The 11,347-nt window shown below is 37.7% G+C and overlaps 1 protein-coding gene across 1 annotated transcript in view; it reads right to left on the bottom strand.

Moving 5' to 3' along the window:
* The window catches only part of LOC143284623 (equilibrative nucleobase transporter 1-like), a 36,690-nt gene that overhangs the window by 19,361 nt on the left and 5,982 nt on the right, over positions 1–11,347 (bottom strand). The window contains exons 3-8 of the mRNA XM_076591484.1: positions 10,962–11,347; positions 8,894–8,940; positions 5,081–5,157; positions 4,483–4,575; positions 3,232–3,439; positions 1,314–1,514 (exon numbers count right to left, since the gene is read on the bottom strand). The exon at positions 10,962–11,347 is cut by the window's right edge and continues 76 nt beyond it. Coding sequence (XP_076447599.1) covers positions 1,314–1,514; positions 3,232–3,439; positions 4,483–4,575; positions 5,081–5,157; positions 8,894–8,940; positions 10,962–11,347 — 1,012 coding nt within the window. The remainder of the gene's footprint in view (positions 1–1,313; positions 1,515–3,231; positions 3,440–4,482; positions 4,576–5,080; positions 5,158–8,893; positions 8,941–10,961) is intronic.

Consider the following 11,347-nt stretch of genomic DNA (forward strand, 5'->3'; position numbering starts at 1 on the left):
AGACAGAGACAGAGACATACAGACAGACAAGAGCGAAAGAGTAAACGAGAGTGAGTTTTGGTTTTCTCCTATTTACTTGTCACATAAAACAATAGGATTGAAAATATACTACTCTCTTGTTTGATAAACTGCTATTAGCATGTCCACTGACGCAACATCTAGACTTGTCTTTTCTCTCATTCTCTCTCGCCTTGACTACTGTAACTCTCTATTGTCTGGTTTGCCTGCTTTATCCATTCAGCGCATACAAAACTCTGCTTTCTCAGTAAAAAAAAAAGATCTGAGCACATCACTCCTCTTTTGCAACATCTCCACTGGCTACCTGTCTCACACAGAATAAAGTACAAGATCAGCACTCTATGTTATAAATGTATTCACAAATCTGCCCCTTCCTATCTCGGTGGCTGCCTTCACCTCTACAATCCATCTTGCTCTCTACGATCGGCTTTGGATCCACTCTGTTTAAGCATACCCAGATTCAAACACTCTACTGTTGGCCGCCGTTCTTTCTCTGTCTCTGGACCTTGCAATTGGAACGAACTTCCTCTTTCTCTTTGTCAGGTCTCCGCACTCAGCTCTTTGAAGTCTGGTCTTAAAACCCACCTCCTCCCAAAACAGCCTTCCTTCCCTGCCTCTTCCTTGTCTTCATTTTTTCCAGTTTTAGAGTTATGCATGCATGTGAATGACTGGTGTGAAAGCGCTTTGATTTGTCTCTGCACAAGATTCAGCGCTATATAAATAAATATAATATATAATAATATGTAGCAAGTAAAAGATTTGATTTTATTATTCCTCATTGGATGGGGTACAATGGCTGAATGGTTAGACTGCTGGAATCTCGTCCAAGTTTACCCGAGTCCAATCTCAGGTTTCTGCTCATCTGGTTGGTTTAGGGTGGAGATTTTTCCAACCTCCCAGGTCAATAAATGTGCAAACCCGCATAGAAAATCAAATACGCGTGTTACAGATTCTGTTCTCTGTATGTAAATAAAACATTCTGTGTGCAGACTCAAAATCATTTGTAGGTAACTATGGGCATGCATTTGTGTGTGTATGTATGTATGCATGCGGATGTGCATATGTATGAATAATCACAAATGCCAAGCGATGGCCTAGCAGTAATGTACCTCACCAGGCAGCAAGTGTACTAGGGTATGAATACATACACATTTGCATGATAGCCACAATTTTTGAAGCATCATACACCCACAACCCCAGGGGCAGGTTACCAACACCAAGCAAACCCATCACTGCTAAGATTGCTCATGCAACCATGGCCAGGCGTTATCCTCATGTCCACACCCAAAGCCTACCCTCTTCCTTGGTGCTGAGCAGCTCGGTCAGCCAGAAGTTTAGCGACCCCAGGAAGTAGTAGAAGCGCAGCTGCAGTATAGACAGCCAGACCACGTGCAGCCAGTACACAGGGGAGACGATGCAAGACACCAGAGAGGGCAGTTCTTTCTTCTGCATCTGGCCCTTCTCCTTCAGTGTTTCCGTCTCTGTGTTCACTGCATCTGTGTTTAGAGCCAAGGAAGATTACTGTGAAAAAGTGTCACAGCACTACAAACCTGCGCATGCGCACATTTAGATACAAAACATGCACACGCACACATATATGTACATACATACTTACATATGTAAACACCATAAAAGACATGTTGTATGCCTCCACACATTTATAAGCAGAGACAACGTACCTGTGTAAGCACTTCCTGCAATAAAAAAAACAACAACAAAAAACAAACAAAAAACTAAAAAAGTTCCATAACTTTTGTCCTATGGCACTTCAGGCACACTCCTTCAATTTACAGAAAAAACATTTCCTTTATAAAACTGCAAGAATACTATGCAAGTAAATAAAGAAGGTAAAAAAGAAAAACGGTTTTCGTTCTACATATCATCACAACAAAAAGTATCTCCCTGCCGGAAACTTCCAAAAGTCAAAATTCTCTATGCCAGATTCAAGGCACATACTGGAGTGGATGGCCTGCACTTTTTGTTATATTTCTTTCATTATTCTGAAAGCAAATTATAACTTGTATTCAAAATAGATGCAATAATGGACTGAACTCACCTAAGACTAGTAAAATGGGGAGGGAGAGAGGAGGAGGAGGAGGGGAGAAGGAAATTTCAAATTTTTTTCTTTAAGTTTATGCACGCAAAAAAAAAAAAAAATGTTAACTGCAGAATTTTTTTTTATGGTGAACTAACAAGCTGAGATGAATAGTAATTTTACTGTAAAACTGTTAAATTTACTGTTGTAAATTGATATTGTTCTGCCTTATTTGCTTAACCTTTGTTGTCTTGTTGTACAGCTTGGTATTTGTTCAATGTCTCTACACAAAATGTGTGTGTGGATGCACATGCCTCTTTTAAATGCATGTGTCTTTTAAATGCATGCTTTATGACTGTACTGTGCAACATGAGCAACGAGACAACATGCGAATTTCTCTTAGGAGATATAATAGATATGACCCCTGCATATCAAAATTCACTGTAAACGAAAACTGTTAAAAACTGGTCTTTTTTGTGTGTAAATTACATGCACACATACACAAAAATCACCAAAAAACAATACAACACATCCTGTCAAATCATACACAAATTCTGTATGAATCAGATTACAAAATTAAAAATTAAAAAGACCAAACATGTTTTCTGCGCCAACACAAACTGAAAATATAAAGTGAATAAAACAACCCACTTATGTTTGACATCTTATAATTGAAAGTCATCTGAAAAAGCCCATCAGGACGAAAATTTGGAGAACAATCACAGAAATAAATTTCATGGGTGAATAGCATGCACATATTTTTATTACTTTTTTCCCCATATATATCCATATGTACATTATAGTAATGGCAGGTCTGGTTTTATGTCTATGAGTTTCTCTAAACAGATAATTCCAACAACACAGCAACAAACAAATAAATCAAAGACACCCAAAAAATTCAACCCAATGAAGCTCACCTTTCAAAGCAAATAAATTATTGATAAAGCATAAGCACAACCAACAACCTCATCTCTCACAGCCAATAAACAAACAAAACGAAACAGAAGGTTATTTAACCAGGGTAATGAGAATAAGCAAACATTCACCTAGCAATGGACTATTAAAAGGAAACAGAAGAAGAAAAAAAAGAAGAAAATAAGGGTTCCATAATTTTAGGCTTATATGGCTACAAAGTACTCAAGGGACAACACCTCTAAATTCACAGAAAAGCAGCTCACTCTTTGCACTGCCGTCATTGCGAGCGTTATTTTCAATGAGCTCCACAGCCCCCTCAAAATCCATGGGGTCCTCGCCGGCAGGCTGAGGGGGCGCCTTGGAGATGAACTGTTGCGGCAGAAAGAAAAACGTGTTGACCAGCGTCATGGCGTGGAAACAGGTGATGAAGATCATGGACCATCTCAATGCTGTGCCTCCTTCATGAAGCAGCTGTGGAAAAGTTTATTCATATTGTATTAAACCAAAAGTTCATTCACACATGGAAAAGTTCATTCACACTATGTGTTCAACAAAAAGTTCATTCACACTATGTGTTCAACAAAAAGTTCATTCACACTATGTGTTCAACAAAAAGTTCATTCACACTTGGAAAAGTTCATTCACATTATGTAGCCAACGAAGAGTTCATTCACACTCTTTTTCAACTTCGAAAGCAAGACTGTCTTCAAAGTAAAGTTCATTCACACTCTTTTTCAGCTTTGAAGGCAAGATGCTATATTCAACAAAGTTCATTCATACTTTTTCACTTTTGAAGGCAAGACGCTGTATTAAACATAAAGTTCATTCACACTCTTTTCAGTTTTGGAGTAAGACACTGAATTCAACGTAAAGTTCATTCACACTCTTTTCAGTTTTAAAGGAAAGACGCTGTACTCAACGTACAGTTCATTCACTCTTTTCAGCTTTGAAGGCAAAATGCTGCATTCAACTAAAGCAGCTGTGTATTTCATTCACATACTTTTCAGTTTCAAAGGCAAGATATTTTTTTTTAATAATTCAAAAAGGAAAGACTTAGTCATTGTGCTTGTATTACTGATCTGATTGCATTTTTATATGAGGTTTCCATAATCTAGGTTAAAAATGAATCATTAAAATAACAAATAAAGCTAGCAAGCATACAAACAGATACCGTCACCATAATCAACCTATATGACTGTACAAAATTAATGGGAAAAATCTGAGGATCCATGGGCCTTTGAACATCCATCAGTGCACTATGCAGGTACACATCTACACAGATGTCTTGAAATCAAGTAAGTACACAAATCAGTGGTGTACCTACAGGTGTCTTGCAACACATGGTTATAATCCACAACAAATTGGTAAACTACTAATGTTTATATATTATCCTCAGGTGATGATGTCTGCAAAGATCACCCCCAAGGATTCCATTCCCACATTCCATTTTCATATCCTTGAGTATTCAGTATGTTAGTTATCTTTTTTCTTTTCTTTTTCTTTTGTAGACCAACCTTAACAACAAGCATGACTCCTGAGGAAGCATCAAAAGCACCACTCAGCATGGACACGACAGTAGAACTGCCCTTGGTGAACAGCATGGAAAACTGAAATAAAAAGAAAAGAACAATGAAGTTCTATGAAAACAGACACGTGCAAACACGTATATACGTTCAAACACACATGCACATTTTCCCATAAACAAACACCTGCAAAACGTCATTCAAGGACCCTTTTTACTGCTTTTCTTCTGATCTGCTCATCATTAAAATGATGACTCCTGTGTGATCAACTGACTCACAGGTAATTTCATGGTGGATGTTGATGTTTTGCCATTTGTTGCTATTATTTTCTACATTTACCTGCACACTGGAAGAAAAAGTCCACTTTTCAATGAGCAAGCCCAGCGCTTCCCTTTCTGGGGAAGTGTCTGGGTTTGTCTGGGTTTGTTCCAATGTACCTTTTATTTACCTGTGGGCTAGCTGAATTGGTAGCATAAGCAGCATTGGCTTGAAGTTATGTACCTTGTGTGGAAAGAGTTACCACTCTGTACTATTCCTTAAATAAAACACCAAAGAATTTCTGCCAAGACATTACATGTACACTACATACCTGCATGTTTGTCATGAGAATAGGAATGCCCCCAACACCAAGGAGAGACAGGCCTGGAAATATGAGCCACGGACTGTCTGCAAAAATAAAGCAAGCAGTCAGCGTGACTGATAGTCATAAGCATAATTAATTTCATGAAATGAATGAACAGTTAATACTCAGCAACAAGTGACTGGTTAAAATCCAACAGCATTGTGTCTCAGTGGATACGTCCCACAGGTCTGTGAGGTCCATCACTCAAATGAAAACAGTACCTACATGGTGGGTTAAGGGTACAGACTTTTCAAGCCTCACAGGTCAACACATGTGCAGACCTGCTAATGCTTTAATCTCCCCCTTGTGCATTATACATTTACGCAAAATATCAAATATACATGTTAAAAACAAAAAAAAAAAAAAAAAGTTCTGGAATCCATGTCAGTGTTCGTTGATTTATCAAAGTATGAAGCCTGCATGAATCCATCTTAACTGAAGTGAGAATGCCTCAATCATGTTGACTGCTGCTGGCAGTAGAAAGTTAACTGCTGATGATCCACATTCTTCTTTTCTCCCTGAACTCTGTCAGGAGTCATTGGTGCACAGAAATGTTCAGATTCTTCTAGGTCTGTCAGTTGTGTATCAAAGACTGGATTTCTGTTGATGGCTTTACTGTCCACTCTGCAGCACTTGCAGTCCATCGTCATTGTTTTTCTGTCTTTCCCTCATCTCCTTCCCCCAACAGTTCTTTAAAAGATCATTTTATCAAAGCCACTGGGTCTTGTTACATGGCCATACCAACATAGTTTTCTTAACTGAAGTACAGAGTGAAGAGATATTCAAATGTTCCAATGGGATACCTGATGGTTTGGCACACTTGTTCACTGGTGATATATATCAGTGTATCTGGTGTTCAGTATTTTCCATGGCTTGGATTCTTTTTCAACTTCAGTACAGACTTTTTAAACAGTCATACTGTATAAAAGAATCATTAAACCATTCTAAAATTTTAAGCAGCCATACTGTATAAATGAATTATTAAGCCATTCTCATAGAATGACTGTGTTCCTACTTTATCTCAACTATGAAGGTGGTTAATTCTTAACACAAACAATAACTGCACCAACTATTTATATACTGACAATGTGATAATGTAAATGAGCTTATGATGATGATGCGACAATGACATTTACTATGGTAAAAATATGTTTAATTTTTTTGTGACCAAGCGCTATGCTTGCTCCAATATTTGCCTCATGCACGAGCTGTATTAGCTTGCCTCACGCACAAGCTGCATTAGCAGACGACAGTTTTCCCTCCTAACCTGCGCACAGAATGTGTGACGTCACTCCACTTACATCATATTGTCCTCGCCAGACCAACTGCTTGACCAGTGTCGCATTGCGGTACGTCACTGGCTGAGAGCAAACTTGTGTTTCTGTTCCACCGTAATTAATTAATACCTCTTTTGTCAGATCAGTAAACTACAAGTATTATATACTGGCAGAATCGTCGCAATTCCATCTTTAAATCTATTCCATTTATGTTTGCCTACGTTAAAATGATTTAACGCAGTTTGTAATTTTCAGCGACGAGCTCGTTAAAACTGACCCTGTTCAGGTGAGTTAAATTTAGATTATAAATTCATCTTAAATAATCAACACTTCATTTTATACTCATTATAAAGTAGGTGTTGAGCTCTTTCTTTTGCAACTTATCCGACGTAAATCGGTTCAGGAATCATTTAGAAATCTGTCACTGAACACCTTTAAACAAACACAATTGTCATCGGATTCTCCGTGATTAGTGACGATCTGCTCGCAAGCACACGTGACGGCCTTTGCGGTCCGCTTAACTTGCATAAATTGGCACAGTGAGAGATGAGTGGTCATTTTCATACCTGGTCAGTCACCTGACCAGAGCCTGCTGTCTCTCTCTCTCTCTCTTGCTGTGTCGCAAGCAGTGTGTTGTGTCGTGTGTGTTCCCACAACGGCTAACACCTCGCTACGTATTGCTGTAAGTACTAGTGTGTAGAATGTGTTGATTTGTAAATTGTATTATTCGACACAGTACTTGTGTTCATATGAGTATGTTCAGTTACTGCTTTGTCCAGTTATTGCGTTGACATGTTAGTCACAGCTCGGCTATGATTGATCTAAATAATTGCCATGTCGTCATATGCTCGTAGCAGTATTTCATTTGATTCTTCTTAACGTCACAGTCAGTGACATCTCTGGACACTAATAGTTTGTTCCAGAATATTCTAGTGGGTGCATATGATGCGTTCTTTCTCATTTGCTATCACTGATGGTTACAGTGTTTCACTGATTCTCAGTACTCTAAGATGTGTGTAGTATTCTGCTGTTGTGATTACAAGATAGTGTTGGATTAATACCAGTTATTGGTTAAAGCCACCTGGTATGTATCAGTCTGTTAACTGTAATTTAGTTATCATGCTCTCTGCTACACGGCTTACTCCAGTATAGTGCAACATGATAAACTGATTCATTTGGGTCACTTTGACACAGTGTAAGCTTTATCTAATCTATACTGTCAGTGTACTTTCACCAAGTCAGCATCGCTTCAATCACTTTAACTGAGCTATTTAAATGTATTAGAAATGTCATTTGATGTCAAAGTTTGGTCTTCACACATATGCATTATGTTGTTGCGTATCCCAAACCCGAGTGATAGTCTTTCCATGTATACATGTGCTTTACTATTCACTTGTGCCGACATGTTGTGCTTATGGCATTTGTTTATGTCATTCCAGGCACTGTCTTCTCCTAGTTGTCTTCTTCTCATTACTTCTTCTTCTTAGTTCTTCTCCTAGTTGACTTCTTCTCATTACTTCTTCTCCCAGTTGTCTTCTTCTCATTACTTCTTCTTCTTAGTTCTTCTCCTAGTTGTCTTCTCATTACTTCTTCTCCTAGTTGTCTTCTTCTCATTACTTCTTCTCCCAGTTGTCTTCTTCTCATTACTTCTTCTTCTTAGTTCTTCTCCTCTTCTCATTACTTCTTCTTCTTAGTTCTTCTCCTAGTTGTCTTCTTCTCATTACTTCTTCTCCTAGTTGTCTTCTTCTCATTACTTCTTCTTAGTCTTCTCCTTTAGTTTATAACTATTGTAAATAAACCAACAGAAAACCCCATTTGTGACTGGCCTCTATATGTTCCTGGCCTGTGCATGGGATCTTGTCTATCCTTTCAATTAATCATATTTAGTTAAGTCTTTTGTGCCGTACCCTATTAGAACCACTCGGGACATGGCTACATTTTTTTAAGTAGTTTCTTACATGAAATCAATAATGTTATCAACAGAGCCGCATGATTTCTATTTATACCAATTCATGGACAGAGCCCCATTTCTATTCATACCATTGTTACAGACAGATCATCATAGATAATATACCAACTGCCGCATATGCGCATATTATGACAGCTGTACTTGTATCCTAAATGGGTGTCTCCAAATAATTAATCTTTTTTTCTACCTTTATCAATCAATTTTCTTTTTAATGCCAGTCTTGTCTTACACATGAAATATAATGCCAGCAGTTACAAGGTGACAAAACAAATGGCTGCATATGTTTATACATTCCCCCACCCCTTCTCTCCACCACTCCAAACACTCCTCAACCCCCAACCTCCATACCTACAGAAATATTCATTCATGTCACATGCATTCATGTTAACAGACTAATACAAATGTACATTCCTTCAAGTTCAAACACACAACCTACAAAATTGTCTGAAAACAGACCCAAATGTGAACCACTGCAATCAATAATAATCCTTTCACAAACATGTAACGCCCATTACATTCTGAAATGATACGCACCATATGAAGTGAATCCTGTGAGCAATGTTCCTCCTGTCAAGCACACTCTGGGGAAAAAATAAAAGACTGTCAGTGTCTGCGGATGTGCAAAGGAATACAGTATCACACATTTGTAAACATTTCTAGACATCTTATTGCTGGCTTTGTTGATTCAGATTCTTATTTTTTCCAGCTCTTAAAACTGACAGCAAGTATAATCAGTAAGGTTTTGAAGCATCAACAGCAAAATAAGATACATAAATAAGTACAATACACATTGTGTCATTAATTAATAATCCGACTGTTATAACTGTTAGTGTTATGCAATACAACAAATTATCAAACAGCAGTAGCTGAACTGCAAGGTTACTTAACTGATTTATAAAGGATATGATTATAAATTATACACATAACAGAAACACATGGTTAACTTATCACACAAACTCATATTCAGATTGTGAAGGGTACAAATGTTGATTTTTGTTGGATACCATCCCACACTGGATTCCGTTATAACGACCAAGCAGATAGGGCAGCAAAAAGGGGAGCAAAAAATCATATAGATAGTATAAAAGTATATTGCCCATTGTCATACAAGGAAATAAGCAATATACTAGAAAGAGACTTTTATAGGTGCTTGAATTCAAGTCTAAAACTTCGTCAGTTGACTCTCTCAGACTTTGGTCCGATTCGCAGACCAATTCTGAGCTTAGCTCTCAGACTATTATCAAATTCATTACGGACCAAGTATTGTTCTAATGTCAAGTGTATATGCTTTAATAACCTGACAATTGAGCATATAATTTTTCACTGTAGCTTGATGAAGCCTTTTGTACACGAAAGTGTGTCTTCACAAGTGACTGAGAACGTTGATGTTTTTGACTTTTTGCATTCATTATCAGTTGTTTCACTTGTCAGTTTAACGACTTCTCTTTTACGAAGTCCTTTAAGTAATTTCCTGTAACTGTATTTAGAGGGGGGTTTTTTGTTTGTTTGTTTGTTTGTTTGTTTGTTTTGTTTTTCTTTCAAATTTCACCCACATTTTTACCCTCATTTGCCCAGTTTCCCCCAACCCTCCATTCATCCACATCTCCCACCCCTTCTAACCGATAATACACAGGTGTATTCATAAATACTTTTACAAAATGTCTTCAATCACCGATATGTGTGACGGGACATTAAACAAAAATTCCTTCCTTCATATTCAGATTACATGACTATGGATACATTTTTGGCTTCTTTACAACTTTCTGTGCCCTTCCAAGAAGTGCAATGTCATCATCTGATTCAAAACTACTTTTCCTGTTTTTAAGCCAAATTTGGTGTCAACAGAGAAAGTATTTCCAGAAAAAAAAAACAAAAAAAAAACGAAAATGTAAACCAAATGTACATATGTATTTCAAAGACATCTGAACATTTGTTTTGAAATTGAACAACATATTGCAAAGATACACTATAACCTGTCCACTTTTAATGCTGAATCAAAATGTTATAAACCAGTATTTGGAATGGAAAATAACTTGGAAAAAGGAAATGGGGCTCATATTGGGGACATGCTGGATACTGTATTTTTTTCACAAAAACGGAACCACTGAACGTGCAAATGGTAGCTTTTTTTGTAGTGGGGGGATTTGTGGTTGTTTTTTTTCCTTCACATATCTATTTTCTCTTTTGTGTTTATGTATACATGTACAAGCTATGATTTGTTTTTCTTCATTTGTTTCCTATTCCCGAGATGAATGTGGAAGAAATACAGAATAGAATTATTTTTAATGAATAAACATTTTTTTTTAAAGAAATATCCTGAGAAAATGACTTTGTTAAAGTTCACCAAGGACACAGGGACAAACACATACACACAGACACATACAAACAAACCAAAACAAGAGTTATTACAGATCCACATCATGTGAGCCAAAAAAAGAGCAAACTTAGTTAAATAGATATCCCAAGCCCATTCACTCATAACATAATATGGAATAATTAATACCATGAATATGTCACATACATGTTTTGTCAGTGCCAGAAAACATCTGCCTATCTTTTGTCAAATAAGAAACTGGACCCCAGGCGTGCAGGTTCTACTCACAGTGCACACAGGCGCGTGATGCGCGTGCCAAACTTAAAGTTGATCTGCCCCATGGCCGCACAGCCCACGCAAAACAACAAGGAACCAATGGTAAACACCAACGTCAGGCGCTTATCACGAGCAGGGCAGTTCAGGTTCAGCTCAAGTCCATTCTCTTTCACATCACTTGCATTGTGGCTACTGTCGGCAGCCACTGTGTATGCATCCAGCGATTCTGTAGATTTGTCACCAAGCTCACTGACATCACTGACAGAAAGGTTCTTGGTGTCACATAAGTCAGAGAAAACTCTGTCTTCTTTAAGGACAAAGACAAGAGATCCCCATCCATAGAGGAGTCCTCCGAAGAGTAAGCACTCTAGAAATGCCCACACTACATAGAGGAAACG

The sequence above is a fragment of the Babylonia areolata genome, chromosome 1, assembly GCF_041734735.1.
Source record: "Babylonia areolata isolate BAREFJ2019XMU chromosome 1, ASM4173473v1, whole genome shotgun sequence".
Lineage (NCBI taxonomy): Eukaryota > Metazoa > Mollusca > Gastropoda > Neogastropoda > Buccinidae > Babylonia > Babylonia areolata.